The 24697-nt window shown below is 38.0% G+C and overlaps 2 protein-coding genes across 3 annotated transcripts in view; both read right to left on the bottom strand.

The window, feature by feature from the left end:
• LOC135094264 (uncharacterized) overlaps positions 1-24697 on the bottom strand; it is a 52699-nt gene that overhangs the window by 16067 nt on the left and 11935 nt on the right. Inside the window, exons 2-4 of one of the 2 annotated variants that reach the window (XR_010263687.1) lie at positions 16813-16966; positions 10108-10459; positions 2583-2693 (exon numbers count right to left, since the gene is read on the bottom strand). Coding sequence is in view for 1 of the 2 variants with exons in the window: in XM_063994246.1 (XP_063850316.1) it covers positions 10152-10459; positions 10702-10861 (468 nt within the window). In the remaining variant the exon portion in view is untranslated. Of the gene's footprint in view, positions 1-2582; positions 2694-10107; positions 10460-10701; positions 11105-16812; positions 16967-24697 lie in introns of those variants that run through there. The other variant, XM_063994246.1, reaches the window with a different exon arrangement.
• Positions 17417-18705, bottom strand: LOC135094262 (jerky protein homolog). Its single transcript, XM_063994245.1, has 2 exons — positions 18567-18705; positions 17417-18457 (listed from the first exon to the last, which is right to left on the bottom strand). Exons 1-2 carry the CDS (start codon positions 18701-18703, stop codon positions 17512-17514), a joined length of 1083 nt encoding a protein of 360 aa, XP_063850315.1. The 5' UTR covers positions 18704-18705; the 3' UTR covers positions 17417-17511.

Genomic DNA, 24697 nt, shown 5'->3' on the forward strand with positions numbered 1-24697 from the left:
AGAACAGTTACCCTTTTTAGGAACAGGTTGAATGTAGGCAAACTTCCAGCAAGAAGGAAAGGTAGATGTTGACAGACAGAGCTGAAAGAGTTTGACTAGGCAAGGTGCAAGCACGGAGGCACAATTTCGGAGAATAATAGGAGGGACCCCATCAGGTCCATAAGCTTTCCGAGGGTTTAGGCCAGCGAGGGCATGGAAAACATCATTGCGAAGAATTTTAATAGGTGGCATGAAGTAGTCAGAGGGTGGAGGAGAGGGAGGAATAAGCCCAGAATTATCCAAGGTAGAGTTTTTAGCAAAGGTTTGAGCGAAGAGTTCAGCTTCAGAAATAGATGTGATAGCAGTAGTGCCATCTGGTTGAAATATATATATATATATATATATATATATATATATATATATATATATATATATATATATATATATATATATATATATATATATATACGAGTATATATATATAAGGGGAGCAGGGAAAGCATCCAGATTTCTTTCTTTTCTTCAGTTTATTACTTGCAATGTTTCACTTTCACAGTAGGCATTTTCAGGCTAAAATATATATAATTATATTTTGTACAGCATACAAGATATAATTTAAAAAATAACAGCAAAAAATAACTGATAAGGGGTACAAAAAAAAGTAAAAACAAAAAACTGACATGACATGTATGTAACAAAAAACATGTATGACAGTGGATCACATTGTTAACTTTTTTATTTTACTTTTCTTTTTTTTTTTATTGAGCCCCTTATGTTATTTTTTGCTCTTATTTTTAACATTATATCTTTATATATTGTACTAAATATAATTATATACTTTAGCCTGAAGATACCTCCTGTGAAAGTAATAAAGTGAAGAAAAGAAAGAAATCTGGATGGTTTCCCTACTCACCTCTATTGTGTCTCAGAACTTCATCACCTATATATATATATATATATATATATATATATATATATATATATATATATATATATATATATATATATATATATATATATATATATATATATATATACTTACACACACACACACACACACACACACACACACACACACACACACACACACACACACACACAGTGGAGCCTCAGTTACTGACAGCCTCTCTTTTCGAACAAATCAGTTTTCAAACAAATTTTTTAACTCATAATTGTTTTGGTTGTGGTACCATAATTCAGTTCCAGAACAAAGTTACTTGATTTCAAATATTAAAAGACATAGCAAAAAGCTGCCATTTATTACCAATTTATAGTTTGTATAAATATCTACTTCATTTTTATATAATTGGAGGAGAGACACAGAGTGTAAGACAGTAATTCAATCTTTGAAATGAGGTAAATGTGATCCTGTTGAAAAGTCTCAATGTAAACAAACAGCTTTCAGCACTCAGGAATAATCCCAAGCCACCTGTGACTCTCTCATTGACCCCCAATGCCATCACTACTGCACAACTGCATTTTGGCAGTAAGTTGGTTGCTCGTCTCTGTGTCCCTCTGTAAGGCTTCCCTCACTAGATCAGTCTAAACAGTATCTTCTAATGAGTTCTGTGCCATTAGGTCTATTAAATACATCCTTTCTGGACAAATAATTTGTGAGCTGGAGATGTTGTGAAGCAGCCATCATGGCTACTAAGACAGTGTAGACTGGTGTCTGGGAACAGATTAATCCATTTTACATTGATTCCTTTGGAGAAAACAGTTTTGGTTTTCAAACATTTCGGATTTTGAATGGCATTCAGTAACGAATTAAGTTTGAGAACCGAGGTTCCTATGTATATAAAAGACATTGCCCAATATACACATTTTGTAATATTTGCTTAATATCTCTGAGTGGATGAAACTTTTAACAGGATTCCTATAAAGCAACACAAACTATGCACACTGATGCTTGTGCATTTGAACAATTTTAAAACAATTTACCAAATGACATCATTCTGTGCATTTTCTGCAGCTACATGAAGCATTGTTCTGGACTTTGATCCAAAAGATATCTTGCTGGGGTTACTGGGAACACCTGTGGATGCTATGGACTCTTAACTCTTCCTGTGAAAGATTATGATCTGTAAAAAAAACAACTCTTCCTGTGAAAGATTATGATCTGTAAAAAAACAATGTATTAATGATCGTGTTTTAATAATTGTTATGTATAAAGCATAAATAAATATACACCTAAAATTTCATTTAAGATTCAAATCTTCTATTATGCTATGATAACTAAATAATAATTATAGTAATGATAACAACAATCTTTGCACACAAGACATGAAATGTATGTAAATATGAAAGAAAATAAAAAGGAAAGGCAGAAAAAAAAAATCTATTATACATGAAACACAAAGCAACTTGGTGGGCTGCAAAACTAAAACAGCAAGCAGGCAGGTATGTCTTTCCTCAAAATTATGATGATCAACATGGAGAGAGAGAGAGAGAGAGAGAGAGAGAGAGAGAGAGAGAGAGAGAGAGAGAGAGAGAGAGAGAGAGAGAGAGAGAGAGAGAGAGAGAGAGAGAGAGAGAGAGAGAGAGAGAGAGAGAGAGAGAGAGAGAGAGAGAGAGAGTAACTGATGCATATGTCTTCACATTACCTTCATGCTGTCCAGAAGAGTGAACTTTAAGAGCTGCAGACAAATTATCTATATTTCCCATCTTACAAGCACTGTGGATGATGTTCCACACTTTAGTTTTGTGTGTGTTACCTGAAAACGAGAACATATTGTTACAACTACAAATTCCTGTCCCTTTTACAGCTGCCTCAAACTGGCCTAGCTTTCCCCAAGTCACCATCTACGTGACTTGGTACAGGACCTGATATGGATTACATTGTCCTTTTTTGACTCTTGCACCCTCTACACAGACAGTCATAATGCCAGATTACACGAATGAGGTCGCCAGCCTGTTTCATTCACCCACAGGCAAAGGAATATTACCACAACAATTGCCAAACTACTCCAACAGCTGGGAAAGAATCAATAGCCACGTTCTAGGAAGGAACAATCACAACATGGGACACACACTTAAAAGGTCAGTGTTCTACCGAGTAGCGCCCTCACAAACTACAAGACAACATCCACTTCTGTAGAATACTATCTCCCTCTGCTGTACAATATCATATCCAACTTCCCAGACAACAAGCTCTGCCTCCTTTCAGGAATGACACAACCCTGGGAAGAAAGATAATTTACTGCAACGCAGTGTACAATAATCCTCTACGTGCAGATTCTCTGAAAGAGCAATGCATCACAATAGCAGCATGTAACAAACACAATATACATAGACAAATGCCCACACAACAAACATGAGGGTAATTCACCTCTCACTGTAACACCAAGTATTCGCCTCACCATAAGACAAGGAGTCACCTCATAATATATACAGAGTGACGTGCAAGGAAAGGCACCCACAGGCAGGTTGATAGAGACACCTAATATAATAAGCAGGGGAATACTGGAGTAGGTTACTCAAATACCCCTTAAAGCAAGTGACCCTTCAGGCTATATCTTGCCCAGTCTCCTCAGAACACGCAGCCTACCACGATACACCTGACTCATCCAAGCTACCGACTGTGACTGACTCAAGCGTAAGAACACGGGTTGGAACTGCGTTTCAGGTGATGACTTATGCCAGTGGGGACAGGGAGAAACAGGGAGACACGCCACCCCACCTGCACTGCACTTGCACCCAAAGCAGGCTGCTATCTGGTATAAATAAAATAAGTACTTATGAAAATTCTGGTGACTAAACTATGGGGCCTGAGTGAATGCTGTTTATGCCATCGTCCAGGGCAACTCTTTAGCTAATGAATATGTAGGATTCAAAATTAAAGAACAATTAAAAAATATGATAAATTAAGTGGGGAAGAAAAGTAGCTCTGCGTGGAGAATCTTACACTTAACTCAGTAGCAGGCTTACCCAACTGTCATCAACGCATCAACTTCCCACTTTGTCCCTGTCTCTCTCTCTCTCTCTTCTTCATCTTTCTTATCATCCTTCTTTCTTTATTCTTACTTCTTCTCACTTCTTACTTCCCTGCTACTTATGCCTTACATAACAATATTAATAAAAAACATTACAACCATCATTATCACAATTCATTTCACACAGTGTGCATCCAATTAATAAGATGGAACACATCTCTGTGCCCCTACCTTAAGGAAGACCTCAAGATAGCAAGAAATGAATATGTGAAAATAAGGAGAGAGGAAGAGAAAGGATATGAAAAGTATATAGTTTAAAAGTGCAAGGACAAAACTAAATTGTTCTACAGATTCATAAATTGAAAAATTATACTAAAAGAAAAACTAGAAGGATTGAAGGATGGAAATTAAACATACGAAGACCCAAAAGACATGAGTGAATTGCTAAACAAAAAGTTTCAACAAGTTTTCACAGAAGAATCTGAATTTTAAAACCACAACATGAGAAGACAGAAAAACAAATGTGGGAAATTATAGTAAATAAAGTTTATAAAATGATCGAGGAACTGGAAGAGGGAAAAACAACAGGACCAGATGGAGTATCAGGTTTCATTTTAAGAGAATGCAGGAAATTATAATCGAACCAGTATATTACATAATAAAGTGCTCATTATCAACTGGAAGAGTGCCTAAGGAATGGGGGAGAGCAGTCAGTGCCAATTTATAACAGTGGAAAGAAAGAGGAACCACTAAACTATATACCAAGAGTGACTGATATAACACAGGAGGGGGATGGATGGGTAGACTGTGTATTTAGACCTAAAAAAGATTTCAACAAAGTTTCCCACAACAGGCTATTATGGAAGCTAGAAAATATAGGAGGATTAAAAGGAAAAAAATAAAAAAAAAACTGGATGGAAAGTTATGTGAAGGAAAGAGAAATGAGAATGGTAGTAAAAGATGTAAAATCAAAATGGAAAAAAGTAGATAGTGGAGTACCACAAGGCTCAGTGCTGGCATCAGTACTTTTCCTGATCTACATAAATGACATGCCTGAAGGAGTAAAGAGTTAAATGAGACATATAAGAAGCAACAAAGACTGCAAAATTCTACAAGAGGATATGAATAAAAATCTGGGACTGGAGTACTAGATGGGAGTTGGAATTTAATGTGAAAAAATGTTATGTAATGGAAATGGGAAAAAAGTGAAGAGACCAAAATGGACAGATAAAATCGGAAATGAAGAAATGCTAAATGTACAAGAAGAGAAAGATCTGGGAGGGATAATACATGATAGTCAACAGTCAGAGAAGCATGTAGAAAAGATATTCAGAGATGCAGATAGAATGGTGAGAAATACTAGAACAGCATTCCACTACATGGATAAAGATATGATGAGAAAGATAATTACCACTATGATCAGACTAACATTGGAATGTGCTGAATCAGTGTGGTCTCCCCACAAAAAGAAAGATGTAAGAAAAAAAAAAATACAAAAGATACAAAGATGGTTTCAGAACTGGAAAGATTAACATATGAAAAAAAGGTTAAAGGTAATGAATCTGCCAACACTGGAACAAAGAAGAGAAATGGGAGACTTAATACTAATTTTCAAATTGTGAATAGAGTGGAAGAAATAGATAATGAAAAATTGCTACTAAGAGAAGTAGGAAATACCAGATACACACAAGGACACAGCAAAAAACTAAGAAAAGAAAGATGCTTGAGTAACATTGAGAAATATAGTTTCCCACAGAGAAATATAGAAGTTTGGAGCAAGCTTAGTGAGGATGTAGCATTGGCAACGAGTGTGCACAACGTCAAGGAAAAACTGGATAAGTGTAGATATGGAGATGGGAACACACAAGCATAGCTCAGGCCCTGTAAATTACAACTAGGTAAATGTGTGTACACATCACAGATGTACATAAAAAGCAACGCAGGCTCTGTTAAAGCTATGAGATTTAACACTGCCAACTGATATTTGGTTATCCTAAGATAGTAATGTTAAACTTAACATTTTATGGGAAGGATAATAACACTGTAAACTAGTATATACTCTCAAAAGTCAGTGCCCCCTGATTTATTTATTTATTTTTTATTTTATTATTATTTTTTTTTTTAATTAATCAAAATACAAATTAACATAAATTGTGTCCAATGAGTTGTGCCATATATTCTGGGATATGAATGTATAAGTTGTTCTTTGTAAAAAATCTTTGATAAACATGTGTCACTTTTGTTTTGTTTCATGGTAAAAGCTGTGTTGTGCTACAAGGACAGGTTGGCCACCACACACCACCAATGCTACTTGTTATCCCTGACTGAGAAGAGAAATTCCTGTCCTCACTTAACAGAACATGTTTCACTGACAACAACATGTACAATAAAATCCCTCTCATCCGGCATTCGAGTATCCGGCAGCTTCAAGTATCCGGCACATTTTTCCCCGAGCCTTAAAATCAATAAAAAATCAATGTGTACTCATAAAATCGATTAAAATTCCCGTGCAAGGCATACTTTGTCCCCTCGCCACCAGAGCGCACTGCTTTGCACCACCCGCGGCCCACTGCACTGTGTTTACTCAGTGACTCAGTCCTGTGTGTGCACTGTTTATCGCCTGACGCCTTCATCATGCCTAAAGTTGTAGAAAACAGGAAGCGCGTTGTGCTTACACTTAAGCAGAAGGTAGACATTTGTCGACGATTAGAGAGAGGTGAAAGCAGACAGCAACTAATGGCGGAATATGGTGTGGGCTCATCAACTACAGTAAAATCCCTCTCATCCAGCATTCGAGTATCCGGCAGCTTCAAGTATCCGGCACATTTTTCCCCAAACCTTAAAATCAATAAAAAATCAATGTGTACTCATAAAATCAATTAAAATTCCCACGCGAGGCATACTTTGTCCCCTCGCCACCAGAGCGCACTGCTTCGCGCCACCTGCGGCCCACTGCACTGTGTTTACTCAATGACTCAGTGCCGCGTGTGTAATGTTTATCGCCTGACGCCTTCATCATGCCTAAAGTTGTAGAAAAGAGGAAGCGTGTTGTGCTTACACTTAAGCAGCTGATCAGATCAGCTGCTGATTAAGATCAGCTGATCTTTGTTATGGTAAGATGTGTGAGTGTAGGGTGGTGATTGTGGACATAATTTCACTTCTATTCAAGTATCTGGCAATATTCAAGTATCCGGCATGTCGGCAGTCCCGTTGATGCCAGATAAGAGGGATTTTACTCTATGTACATATATCCTCAAGTATTTGGCACAATTTGTGGGATACCTTTTATGTTAAATACATTTTATCCAATATATTTCATCTCTTCTCTCTAATTTTCTTAGTCTATGTTTCATTCTTATACAATGTCATCACTACTACACCTTCATACAATCTTATCATTCCATTCATCCCAAGTGATATATGGCTAAACACTTAATTTTTCTCCATACCTTTCAAGTTTAATTTACCTCCTTACTTTGGTTCTACATATATCTCTCTATTCATAACAACAACCTCAGATATTTGAAACAGTCAAGCTTCTAAAGTAACTTAACATTAACTTAACCTACATTCACCTTCTGCCTCCTTCCATCCTTGCATATTTTTTACTTTACTCTTTATTTAATTTTATCCTCCATTTTGTCCTATTACATCTCAATCTCTCCTATAAATCTGAAAACACCATTTGATTATCAGTCTACATCCTTGTTGAATGGAGACTACACATGCTACCTTAGACTCAAATCCACATACCATCGGCCATATTTCATTGTTTTAACAATACCTCATTCATTCAAGCTTAAAGCTGTCTGAGATCCTTTCCTATCTACTTGCAATACACTTTTTTTCTGATAAAGATTAAAAGAGTATGCACACACTCACATACATACAGAAAATGAATAAATGAATAATCTGGAAACATGAATGATGACTACTCTCCTAAATATTTAAGTTTCTCTATTCCTTTCTTGGTTTGCCCTTTAATTTCAAGTAATATTTGTTGGTTCACACTTTATTAAACTATATCAGACTGCAATTGTTTGCAACCACCTTTTTTTTCTACAACTACCACTTACTTGATCTTGCCTCATGGTTTGTATGATATTCATTTCAAACACTCCCATTTCTGTCTTTTTCTTAACTTTTCTTTGCTTCTTTTCTAACTCTGTAGCTCATCTGTGCTTCATAAATTCTTCCTGCTTCAATATTTGTGTATTAAGTTTATAAGAATGGTGGGGGAGACATAGAAAAAAAATAGACTGACCTCATTAAGAAATCCTTTGAATGTCTTGAAAAATACTTTTATTTGGGGACGTTAGTATTTGTGGTGGAGATAATGCAAGTGCTGCTATAATGAATGGAACTTCTGGGAATTGCTGCTTACAATGACAACAAAGGGACTTCTGAATTGCACTTATAACTGAGACAAGTGTTATAATATATGTTCATAACAAAATCTGGTTAGTGGAGGTCAAAGTTTGCTGGCTAAAGTGGGCAGAAATAATGATTAACAAATAGATGCATGGTGCACAACTGATTAACAAACCTGACATTGCAGGGGAGAGGAAAGGAAATGAGTGTCTTAGTCTCCTGATAAGAAAAGGTACAGTAGAACATTTGAGAATGTTGAGGATGGTGGAAAGTGGCTGAAAAGAAAAAAAAAATCTAAAAAAAAATTGACTGGGATAGAATAACTGTATGGCAACTTAGTTTAGCTCCTCAGGTGTTTTTCAAAGCATAGAATAACATATTCACTGTTTGATATATCGACATAAGGAAGAGTTATCTTTTGTGACTACTCCTGGCTTCAGTTAACAAAATGGTTATGCTTGTTTTAAACACGGTTCTACTGAGTTGCTCTGTAATGGTCATAAAATATACAGGCCATAATTACATAGTATGAGTGTTAAATTTCATGAGAATGGTGAAACAAATAGAAAGATAGCTGTATACTTGATGCCAATGAAAAGACTGAGTGTATTAGTGAAGATGATGATGAGGGAAGCGAGTATGTGCCTCACCACAAACATGGTGGTGGACCATCCAAAAACGTTTGTTTTTCAATTATTTTGTTGTATGTTGAGGATATACCTTTATCTGTCACTTGATAACATGTAAGGTTTCAAACATTTTGGGAAAGTCCACCACAATGTTTGTGGTGAGGTTCATCCTTGCATCCATCACGCTATTTCTTCACCAATGCATTCACAATCTTTTCATTGGCATCAGTTATATGACTTATTTTTCCATTTGTTTCACCATTCTAGTGAAGCTCTAACACTCGTAGTATGTGATCATGGTCTGTATATTTTCCAAGCATCACATATCAACTCAGTAGAAAACTATGTTTAAATCAACCACAACTGTTTTGTTAACCAAACCCAGGAGCAGTCACAAAATATAACTATTCCTTATGTCAACATGTCAAACAACAAATCTGTTATTCTATGCTTTGAAAAATATGTGAGGGGCTAACATAAGTTGCCATGTAGTTACTTTCTCCCATCCAAGTTTTTTTTAGATTGAGGAGCAAGATGCCAGTTTGTGTAATGTGACACTCATGTCAGCAGGAATTCTAAAAGTTGTTTGGCATTGATTGCATATAACCAGGATAAAGTTATCCAAAAGCCATTGTGGGGAGGCTGAGATAATGGAACCTGCCAGCTGTCATATGTATTGATATCAAAGCCTTTCATATTAGCAATGATGATGATGATGAACTCATTTTTCATCTCACATTTCCTCATCACATATATTATATGACCACATTCTGAAACTTCTGCCAGCACACTGACTACTTAAAAGAAGTTCTATTTAAAGTTACGCTGGTTTCAGGGAGTGTTTTTATGGTTCCAGTGACAGATTAACAAGATTTCTACATTATCTACAAAAGACTCTTAAGAACTTGGCTAATCATCTCCATGGCCTACAAAAATAGTCATAGTGAGAGACCAAAGTGCTTCTGAAAATGGACCACATGCACTTCAACCATACTAAACACTACTCCACTATGAGCTTGTTTTAGAGAACTTGTACTTCTCATTTGTAACAAAAGATGATTAAAAGGACATGGGCAAAAGGCATAAAGTTCAATTTTCCAGGGAGCTTTTCAGCTCCCATTAAATATACAAGTGGAAAGTCAGTATTAAATATGTTTGAAACAAGATTTTTGGTACTGTCTTCCAATTTTACATACCTTTTTTTTACTTCTTTACTCTTGTTAGATGCATGTTTTTTTTTTTATTTGCTTTCATTTCCTTTTCTGGCACCTGGGCTTGGCTTGGATTTCACAGAACAGTGGTATCTGCTGAGGTCAGTGGTAGAAAATGTGTCCATCTGAGTGACCAGCTCCATCTCCTCACTGCTGCCTGATGCTGATTCAGAGCTTGAGTCCTCACCAGCAAGATCCAAAGCATTTTTTTCACTTTTCAATTTTCTTTCTGCATTTCTTGCATTATTTGGTTTCCTTTCCTTTTTCTTCTTTGGGGTTGGCTGCTTTTCTCCAAGTTTTGATTCTCTTGCCTTATTATTGAACTCCTCCTCTTTACCTGTTATATGAAATACTTTCAAGTGCAAGGGTCTAGCAGCAAATCACAATACATTTCAACATATCAAGTATCATTTTCCAGAATCTGGATTATGTATTAAATAAATACATAAATAAACAGATAAGTAACTGCAGAAATTAATCAATTAATTAGTTGATTAAAATAAAAACTCATGAACAAATATGTTTCATGAGGAACATAATCACACACAAAGCAAAGCAGTATCAAGATGAAATACTCACCATGAACAACAACCTCTGACAAAAGACCAAAAATTCTATTTACTTCTGAAAATTTTGCTCTCCTTATTGAGAAAGGAATCCTTCCGAGTCTTTCATCATTCTTCAAGAGAATTGGCTTTTTCCCCACCAAAAAGTGTGGCCCTGTTGTGGTGCTTGGCATGGTAGAATATCAAGTTACACTTGTCAAAATGCATCTTCCAGGATTCCATTAATTCTTGGACATGCTCTCAAAAGAAAAATTCAGGTACAGCATGTCACATTTCCATGAAAAAAAAAAAAAGACTATGTTGAATTTTCAATATCTGCTTTCCATGAGATGGCACTACAGCAAGTGAACATTTTAAACTGCTGCAACTTGTGTAGAGGCACTGATTAGATGAATCACAAATATTCAGCTGACAACTAGTATTATAATATGGCAGAACCATCTGATGAAAATGAAAAATTGGCTATTTCTTAACAGATTCCTATAATATTTTAGTATGCTATTGTAGTGCTGGGAAATTAATTATGTATATTTCTACTTTTTTCCTAGGCTAAGACCCATGGAGTGTGCGGGGGTGACCAGAATCTCAGTACCATGTGACTAACCCCTCCCCTTCCCCTCCTCTCCTCAGTGTCCTTTTGTCCTTGCTTTCCCCCCCCCCCCTCTCAGCGTCACTGTGTTGACCACTTCTATAACAAATTTACCCCGTGAATAAACGTAATTTCTCCTGCTTGGCCAGGTTATAGAGGCGAATTTTTCACCTAATCCCAGAGAATGGGGAGCCCTTAATACGATAAAATTAGTTCTATAATGGTAAGGTCTTAAACCAGCTCAAACAAATCCCAGATAATTACGCCGCGCCAATGAGGTTGACGAATCTGATAAATCTTCTTTGCTTCGCCGTCCTATCACTCCTGTTGCTACGCAAGCCGGGAAGAGATACCAGACTTTGACTAATTCCCCAATTGATTTCAAAAGTCCATTGAATTAAACTTCTTAAAGTAACAACTATAAAGTAAACAGTAACTTAATTATTCATATTTTTCATCCCTGAACTCACAACCTAGTCGCTCCCCCCCCACTAAAAACAAAATTATAACTTAATAAATTTCCCCATTGGAAACCTTTATCCTTAGTTTCCCGCCGATTCCCTCACAAGCAAAGCCAGTCTCTCTCGGATTCTCCTCAGACCCTCTTGGATTCCCCTCAGATATTCCTGTTGATAAACTATTTCTGAGTGGATAGATATTCGCATTTTTTCGTTCTGTTTTTGTTGGTTTTCTCCACGGGACTAGTGAAACCACCTGGTTCGAGATCACCGTGTGAGACTGTCCTCAGGTCTATACATACTTTCTGGGTATATATTTGTTATTTATTTATTTATTCTCTGGTCTCCCCCACAACTCAGTAGTCGCGAAAATATCTCCATCGTAGTTTTTTATGTAACTGAAGAGTACGCTACCATTTATTTTGTATTTCTGAATTGCTTTCTTTTTATTATTATTATTTCGGATTATTCCATTATTTATTAAAAATCATAAAAGTGTCAGTATTTGTATTTCTCTTAATCCAGTGATAGGATTTGTAATTATCGTCTGCCACAAGGGAACATCACACTCCCTTAGAGGGCACTAAACTATGTGTACTAATGAAGAGATACCTGCCAAATTTCATATTATTTGGTCTATAAATAGATGGAAAAATAGCAATTTTTCAATTTTTGAAAACCACAAAAGTTGATATAATGTTATCATGAATAAAATATTGTTGGAAATAACAAAACAAACTTTATATAATTCCAAAGAAATCATGTTAGCCAAATTTGAAGATTTTTTTGTTTCATTTTTTATTTTTTAACATACCAGTAAATGTGGCTTTGATAAAAAAAAAAAAAAGGATAAATAAAGAAAAATAACAAAAAATGCAGAGTTCCATCAGTGCTGGTGAAGTAGTTGTGGAGTTATATCACACAGAAGAAAAGACAGATAACTCCTTTCCTTTTCATTCAAATGAGTTTTTCTTCTTTACAAGCCAACTTCACTCTTGCAACTCTACATTATTTATGGAGTCATTGTAGAGTGATACATATGGTATTCACATAGCATTTTAGAGTCTAACTGGTACTTGGTTTCCTTTTGTATGGTAATATTTGTTCAAAGATGAGGGTGTCTGGAGGCACCACCTCCCTCACTGCAGCCAAATACACTAATGTCCTCCTGGCTCATACTCCTTGCTGAAGTCTAATTTCTTCTCAGTTTTCTTCTTTTTGTAAACAACTTGCTCTATTTACCTCTCTCCTACCTCCATGTGATGTTTCTTATGGGAACAAATACAGAGGGTGTCCAAGTTCTGAGATAACGAGTTATGAACGTTCTGAGACATGAGCAGTCTACTCACAAAATGAAATCATGCTCTTAATATTGTTCCCTTTGCTAACCTAAAGTTCCAATTTGGTGCTACATGCCATATTTACCTAGTACGCCGCTTCACCACTACTCATGCCACATAGCACCATAATGAAAGACTGCCCACCGCCCCAGGACACAAGCCCCATTCCCTTGTACACCTGCTAGTGGATAGGACAAGCTCTGTTACGCTCTTCCAGTTTTTTGTGAAAAATCTAGCCCATCTTTATCCATCATGGGTAAAGCATAAAGCAAGCGGTGGTAATGGTAGAAGTGTGAAAAAAAAGCAAGCTATCTCAATGGAAATTATAAGAGTGGTGAAAACTATGAATGTAGCACGCTTGTTTAACATGAGTAGTTCAACTATTTGTACAATCTACAAGAACAGGGAGTGAGTTAAAGAACATGTTAAAAGTGCTGTGCCTATGCAGTCAACAATAATAACTAAGAGAAGGGGGAAGTTGATAGAAGAAATGGAGAAACTTCTGGGTATGTGGATGAAACAGTTACAAGCAAAACGATTTACAAGCAGCCATCTAGATCATATCTCGCTCATAACTCAAACACCCTCTGTAGGTAATGGTAATGAAGCTTCTGCTGACAGTGTAGTGTAGAAAGCACTTGTGAGGTAGATGGCTGTTGCAAGGTATATGTGTGAGGGAGTGGCAAAGGTGGTGAATGGCATGCCTGACCTCCTGTGACTTAGGTTAGCAAGTGGGGTGGCAGTGAGAGTATGGGTGGTGGTGGAGTGATGGGAAGAGGCAGTGGCACGATAAGACATTTCATGTTCATCCTCCATTTTCTCCTTTACCTCAGCCCTCTGCTCTTTCCATGTAATGTCTGTTTACACACTTCCTTCTTGATAGCTTTCCCTTGGTATGCAGGTAAGGGGAAAAAGAGAGACAGACAAGGTAAGATGAGGGTAGAGCATGGTAGTACATACACATCCTTCTTTCTTCTGCCTGAGTCACTTGGTGGCTATATATACTCAAGGTTAGAATTACAATATGTCTCTATATGCCAGTTAATACCACGTAGTAAAATATTTTTGTGTTCCATTTCGTAAAAAAAAGAGCCTGTGTGTGCACATGACACTGCAAAGTGTGATGTCACACAATGTGGGAGGGGAAAGGAAAACTGCCAAAACTAGTTTATTTTTGCAAATTTTGCCATAAAACTTCCTCACAAAATATGTAGAATATTTTGTCTTTTTGAAAAATTTTAAATTTTTTTAGCAGATGATCAATCCCCACAATCTAAATTAGCAGAATTACTAACCATTGCCAGCTAAAATATCATTAAGCCAGTTGTTTTTTTAACAAAGCAATTATTTGATTTCTACATACTTCTTAAGAAACTTAAAATATACAGTAGGTGTTAATCAGCTGTGTAAACAGTGGCTCCGTGTGGTTATTATTATTATCTTTTTTTTTTTTTTCAGTGATTGTTACTGTAGTGTACTGGCAACCCAAGGTGAGTATATTAGCATTTAATAGTGTCAAGTATCTAAAGTTAACAAGAAGTGATTTAGTCAGGGATATAAAATATACAAAGTTGATGAGGTGATATTGTTACATTGATGAAAGGTGGCAAGAAGGAAAGACATGCTGGCTGTATTTTCACTATGATGGCAACAAACAGCAGCACACAGGATGAATACAAATTAATAGCCAGTTCAGCAGGCAGGCTGAAGCAGTGAGAGGTTATGTAGTCAACCATTCTGAATGCATGGCATCAGCAGGCTTGGACCTCACCTCACCTCACATGCTTTCGTTTCCCTACTCCCCATACTATATAAAGCTACTGGTAACATCCCCAGTTAACTTCCTGACTATTACTTAACTATTTACAGAGTAAAAAGTAGTCTACTCGTTACAATATCAACAGTGAGCACTCATCAGCTGTGTGTGTACACAATAGCTTGGCATGGTTTTCAGTGATCATTAATTACTGTACAGTACTGGTAATCCAAGATGAAAATATTAGCATTAAATGGTGTCCACCAGTATGTAAAGTTAAGGCTATGCTATAGTCTTCATCAGCACTGACAGATACATACTGAACATGGTTATTTAATATGTACAGAGTTGTATTTTTTTTTTTTTTTGCATGTGCATTATATATTTATTTTGGGTTATATTGTTGTGCCAAGACTGATCAGCAGAGGGAGGAAGAAGCAGCAGCAGATGACCCAGAAATTATAATGACAGAAGCAGACGATGGTACAGTACAGCCTCTGTAGTGTCTTATGAGGACTCTGAGGGCTTTAAAAGAGAGGTTGCTGACCTGGAGACAGTGCAGAAGCCTCCCACAACCTCTCAGTAGCTGTACCTTGCCATCATCACATCACTTTGCCAACTCATCACCACCCACATGTGATGTACCATAATAAAAAACTAAATATTTTCATACTTAATTCATGAACAGGATTACATGTAAAAGATGTCTCATAAAACACATCATAGTTTTATACTCGGGAAATTTACTAATATAGAGAAATTTTAAATTGTTGAAAGACCATTAAAGATGTTCCACAACCTACCCTATCTACCTGCATACAGAGGATAGACAGTCTTGAAAGTCCCCCATTAGTGCAACACCCTACTTGTATTCCTGACTGTCTTGAAGATACATATTCTTGACCTTTTCCTAATCTCTCGTACTTCTGCTTATGCTGTTACTCTGTCTTCTCTGTTGGACCCTTTGGATCATAACCTCATATCTGTACCTTGCTGTATCACTCCAATTCTTCCTCAAGATTCCCAAGGTGGAGGTGTCTCTGATGTTCTGCCTTTGTTAATTTTTGGGGGGGAGACTGAGGAGGTATTATTCTGATTTTCCTTGGAATGACTACTGCTTCCATGTCAGAGACCTGTCTCTGTGTACTGAGTGCATAACAAAGGTGATAGTGTCTGGCATGGAGGCATACATTCCTTGCTCTTTCACTCACACTAAACATTCCAAGCCTTACTTTAACTCAAGCTATGGTAGAGAGGTGGCCCAAAAGTAGTTGAGCCTTCATCACCTGAATTTCATGCACTTTATATTTCTACCCAACATCATGCCAAGACTTTTCCAACTAGCCAAAAACTCATTCATCATTACAAAATGTCAAAATCTTTTAAGATTCAACTTTATTCATGATTTCTGGCACCTGGCCAAAAATATCTTCATGTCACTCCTTTATTTCAATCTGATGGCACCACTGCCATCTCATCTTTAAAAATGAACTCTTTACTCAAACCTTTACTAAAAACTCTGCTTTGGATGATTCAAGGCAGGTTCCTTCCTCTCCTCCACCCTCTGAATATTTCATGCCTCCCATTAAGATCCTTCACAATGATGTTTTCCATGCCCACACTGGCCTTAACCCTGGGCAGGCTTGAGGACCTAATGGGGTCCCTTCTATTATTTTTCAGAACCATGCCTCTGTGTTTCCAACATGCCTAATCAAACTCCATAAGAAGAAGGTAATGAGACCATTACTGTTACTCAAAAATACAGATTTGTTAATGATGTAGCAAACTAGTGTTGATCTCTGGTAATATACTACAGAAAAGTTTGAGCATGTAGCTCAGTTCACTAAGAAGCTTCTGTCCTCACCTGGTTAAGATAGCAATAATAATGATAGTAATAATCAATATCCAATCATGAAAAATATAAAAACTAAAAGATACAAAAAAATATTCTTTACTGTCCTAAAAGCTACAAAAATCTCACCTGTTGCTGAGACTGCTCATTGTATCGTCTCATAGATGCTCCACTTGACTTGGGATGAGCAGTACCACTCTGACTGTCCTTAGTGCCCTGGCTGCCACCCTGCTTGGCTCGCACAGTGTAGTTGTGGAAAGTTTTGTGAATACCACTTCCTTGCCTGTTCACAGAGTACACATAACATAACATTGTAAGATTAAAAAAGTACTTCCCAAGTATGAAGTTTGATCACAATTTCATGAACATTTAACAACGTCACGGTGGTATACAATGAGATCTCCTGCTACTTATCCATCGTCAGTCCATTGAGAGAGGTTTGAGGAAGCAGCCAGAAAGAACTGCAAGGGCTGAGACCCCGAAGTGAGCATGACCAGAAAGGGCTGGAAGGGAGGGCATTGTATACCACCGTGACGTTGTTAAATGTTCGTGAAATTGCGATCAAACTTCATACTTGGTAAGTACTCGTTTAATCTTACAATTTAACGTCACAATATTCAACTGATGTCACGGCGGTTCCAATGAGAGCTTCAGAGAGATTCCTCAAACCTAAAAAGAGCACTCAGAGAGTAGAAAGGGCTAGAAATGGAACTATGGAGACAAAACGCACAAGAGTAGGAAAGCAAACTGTATTTCAAAATCCCAACAGCAAGTCACAACAGACAAAGCACAACAGCAACAGACAACACTGCATCATCATCATCATAATCACTCATCATCATCACTATCATCACTAATTTTCTCTAAATGATCTACTACAGCGTTGATAAGTTCCTCGTCTGTGAGAGTGAATGTTACAGCCTGATTTTCGTCCACATCCACCCATTCCTGTAACGCTTCATCTGTCACTTTCAGTTGCACATTTCCCCCCATTTCCCTCAGCTCGCTCACCTCCGAATTTTTCATGCCACCTACAAACCCTTCAAACTCCTCATCATCCTCATCATCACACATCATCAAAGGGTACAATTTTCGCCAACATCGCATCAATGTTTGCCTTTTAACGTCTAGCCAAGCAAGTGAAGCCATGAATATCGCATCCTTAACATTAAACTGTTTTTGGAACTCGGGGATTGTGCCGTCCTCATAATTAACAAGTTTGCGAAGGAAACTCTTACGATAGCTCATCTTAAAAATTTGAATGACTCCCTGATCCATGGGTTGAATAACACTTGTGACATTAGGGGGCAAATACACAGGAAAAATATTTCCCACAACAAGTTCCTCTGCTGGTGGATGAGCTCTACAATTATCTAATAATAAAACTACCTTACTGTCCTCTGGTAGACCATTTTTCTTCAGATTTTCCTTGACAGATGGCACAAAACAATGCTTGAACCAGTCAAGGAAAATTTCAGCTGTCATCCAAGCACTTCGTTGGTTATGATAATCGACAGGCAGGTAATTCACGTTCTTAAAACAGCACGGCTTCTTGTGCTTGCCAACCATGCACAACTTGATTTTGTGCGTACCAGCCATGTTAGTGCAGCACAGAACTGTCAGCCTGTCCTTGCTCTGTTTGAATCCCTTCACGTCTCCCCCGGACTCGCTTGCAAGTGTGGTTCTTGGCAGACAGCGGTAGAACAAGCCAGTCTCGTCGGCGTTGTAAATCTGCTCAGACATCAGGTTATGCTCCTCAACTATCTTCGCAAACCTATAAGAAATAAAAACAGAACGAAGTTTAGATAAAGAAATTAGGTTGGCTCTCTCTCTCTCTCTCTCTCTCTCTCTCTCTCTCTCTCTCTCTCTCTCTTTATTCTTACCTGTCAACAAACTCTTCAGCCGAGGGTAAGTTGGCAGATTTTGATTCTCCCGAGATGTCCAGCTTCCTTATGCCGTAACGAACCTTGAACCTGTGGAGCCAGCCATCAGAGAACTGGCATGCCCCTTCCTCGCCCATCTTCTTAGCTAAACCATGCCCTTTCTCTTGTAGCATTGGGCTTGTAATTGCGACTCCTTCTGATCTTTTCAAGCTGAACCACTTGTATAACACTGTCCATCATTTCACCACGATGATACTGCAGTTTGTGACGATTTTCTGCTGCCTTTGGGGTGTCGGTGGCTTTCATGTAATCCCGCAACTTTTTCATTTGGGATTTAATGTCATAAATAGTTGATGAGCCCACACCATATTCCGCCATTAGTTGCTGTCTGCTTTCACCTCTCTCTAATTGTTGACAAATGTCTACCTTCTGCTTAAGTGTAAGCACAACACGCTTCCTCTTTTCTACTACTTCAGGCATGATGAAGACGTCAGGCGATAAACAGTGCACACGCGGGACTGAGTCACTGAGTAAACACAGTGCAGTGGGCCATGGGTGGCGCGAAGCAGTGCGCTCTGGTGGCAAGGGGACAAAGTATGCATCGTGTGGGAATTTTAATCGATTTTAAAAGTACACATTGATTTTTTATTGATTTTAAGGCTCGGGGAAAAATGTGCCGGATACTTGAAGCTGCCGGATACTTGAATGCCGGATGAGAGGGATTTTACTGTACGTAAGACAAGGAAGCATAATAGTTTATGTCAGAGGATATTCATAATATGCAATACAAAAGGAACACACCCGTAAAGCACAACATATGTTGAAATTACAAACACAAAATTTTATATTTAATAGTACCAAAAAGACCCACAGGGGAAAGAAGCCCAATAATTCAATAAACTATAATAGTGGAACAGTTCCACCATTATAAGTAATTCATCCCTAAACCAAAAGGGATCCCAAGGATCCCCATAAGTCACCCCAAGCCTGGAATTAAGCCAGACACCCTAGGATAAAACGGCCCTCGCAAACTGTCCATGTTGAGTGAGAGGCTTGTGGTAGTGGCATGTAAATGTAGACTCCCTCGCCCAACCAATAGTGGAGATAATCGTTGACAAAGGCAACACTAGGGCTGCCTTGCTGGATGATGCTGACCTAGTAGAATGGGGAGAAAACACCGTAAGGTCAATGCCGGCTGCTCCCAACACATCTGTCACCCAATGACGCAAAGTGTCCCGAGAAGCCAACCGTACTGGGGGACGTGTAGTCAAGAAAAAGCCAGTAAGCTCGCCTCGGATGACCCTAGTTCTATGAAGATAATGTTTTATAGTGTGCACAATACACAATCGACTGTCATGTGGATATGCTTCAAATACTAACCCTGAGAGATAGACCCCTGGATGAGAAGTTTTCAAGAGATCACCAATCCCAAACTCAGCCTGAGACTCAGAAAGACTTAAGTTGCGAATATCTAGCAAATGCAAGGTTTGGCCACGATGGCCTGACAACAAGAGCATAAAGAATGACCAATTTTCTGGATAAGTGAAGGAGTGACAAAGCCTCAGTGGAGCCAAGACTACAGATATAATCTAAAACCAGTCGAGGGTCCCAAGTCACATGTATACGAGAAAAAGATGGTCACTGTAGAAAAACTACCTTCATAAACCGAGAAACCAAAGGATGCTGGCCCGCAGGTCGATCAGCAATTGTGGCAATGGCAGAGATGGCAGACCGGATGGTGTTCATAATGCTGTACCCACGGCCTGGTTCCTGGTTAAATTCTGATAAAATATAATGTAAAAGGACACCTATAGGGGGCTGAAAAGGATCAGTCGTCCTGCTGAGACAAAATTGCAACCATTTGTTGATATGCGGCCCATATTGTGCCTTAGTGCTAGCTCTCCATGAGTGAAGGAAAAATTGGGCAACTTCTGATGAAATGCCGCGACATGTGAAGGCTGTCCAGAGAGCAGCATCGCTGTCAAGACCATCTTGTGAGCTCAGGGGTGTGTGAGAGTTGGCTGCTGAGGGAGAACAAGAGGGCAGCATGGTAGTAAAACTGGTGTGGCTACCAATAACTGAAGGGCCATCGGGAACCACACTTGTGTTGGCCATAGAGGAAGAATCATCAAAACTGTTGCACCGTCGTCCTGCAGTGTTCGCAGAGCCATGGAGATCACACTGAAAGGTGGAAAAGTATATAAACTTTTACCACCCCAGTCCAGGGTGAAGGCATTAATGTCCATAGCAGATGGGTCAGGCTTCCAAGAGACAAAAGCAGGTAATTGAGCATTAATGCGGGTGGCAAAAAGATCTATCTCAGGAGTATAAAATCTTTGACAAAGCTTTCTAAAAATGAATGGCTGTAGCATCCATTCACTATCCATTTTGCTGACTCTAGATTCCACGTCAGCTATCACATTGGAGACACCCTGCACATGCGCTGCAGACAAGGAAATACCCCGAGACACTGCCCATTCAAAAATCTGCTCAGTAAGTGCCTGAAGTGTAGGTCTCATGCTACCACAACGATTAATACAGGCAACAGCTGTGGCATTGTCGGAGCAGAGCCGGATATGAGAGCCTGTCCGATCCTTACATAGGGACTGTAAGCCCAAGAGAATACCTTTCAACTCCAGAGAATTAATATGATCCAGCTCCACATGGGCCCAGTGACCTCCAGTTTTAACAGCCCCCATCGAAGCACCCCAACCAGTCAGGCAGGCATCCATGAATAGCTCACAGTCTGGGGGAGAAGGGTGAATTGACCTCACCTGAGAATCGATATTAGTTACCCACCAAGTAATTAAAGTCTGGGCATGAGTATCCAAAGAGATATGGGAATGGTAATTTCCACAAGACTGAGAAAGACCTCTGTTATGTAGGATTTCCAGGTACCTGTAATGGAGAGGAGCTAGCTCCACTGCAGGGCCAGCAGCCACCGCTAAACCAATAAAAGAAGACAAGTCAAGTAAAAATATATATATGTATATATGTGTATGAGACAAGGTGTGCCTTGGAGCTCCTCACTTTCCACATTTTTTCTGCTTGCTACACCCGCTTATTATCCAAGAACCATTACGGGCTGCTCCGGGTATGTCTCCGCCATAAGATCCATACAAGAACCAGTACATAGAAGGATGTGAAGAAAGAATAAGCCAGCAAAACAAGTCCCCTGCCTCCGCCGCTGGACTGTTCCAACAATATTTGCCAAACGTAAACAAACCCCAGCTCGTCACAGATTCGCCCCTGTACCTGTTTACTCCATTATACCTGCACGTAGTCTACTACTTGGATTCTCGCAAGCTAAATGGTGCAAACAAGGAATGCGGCAGGGTCTGACGTAGCAGCTGTGGTATCTACTCCAGTTGGACAGAAGCAGGGGACAGCCATAGCCGAGATGGTCAAGACACCAACTCAAGCCATGGGACAAGCACCCACAACAAACATTCTTGACTTCATCTCCAGTGACATTGCTCGTCTGTCCGAAGAAGGTAAAGTGATAGTGAACACAATAGTGAAAGCTCTGTCTATTCTTTCCAAGGAAAAAGATGAAAAAATTGAAAAGTTGCAGGACAAAGTGACCTCACTTGAGGATACAGTCAGCAAACTTGAAAATCAACTAGATGATGTAGAACAATATGAAAGAAGAGATACTATAATAATTAGTGGTCCTGCATTGCCCAGAGAACAAAACCATGAAAACTCAACTGACCTTGTTGTGAATTCAGTTAAAGATAATCTGCACATCAATTTAAGTCATGCTGACATCAATGTTGCTCACAGGTTAGGTTCAAAAAGTCAAAACAAAGAGAGACCAATAATTGTAAAGCTGCTAAATAGATCAAAGAAGGCAGAAATAATGGATGCCTGTGTAAAAGTTAAACCTAGCCTCTATATTAATGAAAGTCTCACTCCAAAACGACGCAATATCTTCAATACAGTTTGGGGTATCAGGAAAAAAAACAAGGAGCTTTTCCAACAGTGCTACACAAGGGATGGAAAGATCTTTGTTAAATTAAAAACATCTAGTCAAAAACACATGATAACCACTGAACAGTCTTTGAACATTTTCCTAGATAAATATCCTGTTCTGACCCAGTCTTAAATGTGCTCTCAACTCAACATGATGCAATATTTCCTACCAAACATTCTAGAAATCTTTATGTCTATTTAATTTATATATATAATGTATTCATTATCCCTTCCTGTGTATATATTTTATATGTCATATCCTATGCATGTCTCCAACTTATTATTATTCATCTTAATTTTTTCTAGATTTCATCATATGAAACTTTCTTTTATCATCTACTACTTTGCCTATTTATCTATTACTTTGCCAATATCTTGGGTATGAAGCTTTATTCTATCATCTTTACTTTGCCAATATCTTGAACATTTATAGTTTTATCAACTTAATCCTTTTGATCACCAAATTCTGCAAACATTTTGCAATCTACCTTCCACCCTTCTTATGACATACCTGGTAAGCCTTCCAATTTCTTTTTATTTAATTTTTATTTTTATTTTTATTATGTATTTCCTTATTCTTTGATTATTCTTCTCTATCTCTACTTATCATATCCTTCCTTTCCTCTCCCTTAAACTTTTCCAAATCCCTTCCACTCCCTCCTCCCTCTCTGCTACCCATACTTGCCCCCTTTTCTACTAGCCTTTCTTTAATTCCCCTTTCTATATCATGAACTTTACTAGTGAGAATCTCCTCAATACACTTTTCAACGACTTAGAAGACAACAATGAATCTGATAGCATCGGCATAGAAATAATAAATTCCATGTACTTATCTCTTGAGTTAGATGATATCTGTAATTATCATGACCTTACCTCATACATGAATGTTATACCAAGAAGTAGCGCTGACTATATCAATATTCTCCATATAAATGCCTGCTCACTAAACAAAAATTATGACCAAGTAATCTCTTTTATCAAATCTCTTCCCAAACTCCCTGATATCTTATGTATAAGTGAAACCTGGCTCAATGCAAATAATGTTCACCTTCATGAAATTGATGGCTATAAGTCATATCATGTTCACAGGCCTTTATACTCTCCAGGTGGGGGTGTTGCAATCTATGTAAATATTGACCTACAAAGTGAAATTATTAAGGATTTTTGCATGTGTGATGAAAATCCTGAACTATGTAGTGTGAAAATTATTCTACCTACTACCTCCTACTCTGTTTCTTGTATTTACAGACCAAATAGTAAACATGCTAAAGTAAATGAATTTAATGCATATATTGATAATCTTCTTTCAAGTAACTTTTTCACAAACAACAGGAATATACTCATAGGTGACTTCAATATAAACCTTCTTGAACATGTGTCACACCCTCCTACTAACTCTTTCATTACAACTATGCAATCAAACAATTACTTCCCACATATATCTCGACCAACAAGATTTTCAGACATAAATACAACAGCAGCCCCATCTTTATTGGATCACGTCTGGACAAACTTCAATGAACCAGTCTCTTCTGGAATTTTCCACTTTCCTATCAGTGACCACCTTCCAGTGTTTATCAATATTCCAGTCTCTGATAAAGTGTGCAATATTCACCACAAAGTTGATTTTAGGCTACAAAATAGAGTAAATCGGTTGAAATTCACACAGACCCTATCAAATACAGACTGGAATCTCTACCTCACTAGCAGTGACACAAACACAAACTGCGACATATTTCTGGATAAATTATATAAAATATACTATTCCTGCTTCCCCAAAATAACCAAAACTATCACATCCAAAAGACTAAGTAAGCCTTGGTTAACACAGGGGTTAATAAATTCAACAAAACATAAATATCAGCTGTACAAACTATACAAACTAGGGTCAATTACAATGGACCACTACAAACATTACAGAAATTATCTAAATAACTTAATAAAATGCAAAAAATCTGAATATTACCTACAAAGGTTTGAAAATTTTAGACTTAACACAAAAAAAGTTTGGGAACTAATTACCGAAATAGAAAACATTAATAATAATAACAAGACGGTCTCCCACACACTACACTATAATGACACAGTCCTACACACTCCACATGAAATTTCAAATGCATTCAACACCTATTTTTCACAAATTGCACCTCAACTTA

Source organism: Scylla paramamosain, chromosome 45 (genome assembly GCF_035594125.1).
Source record: "Scylla paramamosain isolate STU-SP2022 chromosome 45, ASM3559412v1, whole genome shotgun sequence".
NCBI classification, from domain to species: Eukaryota; Metazoa; Arthropoda; class Malacostraca; order Decapoda; family Portunidae; genus Scylla; species Scylla paramamosain.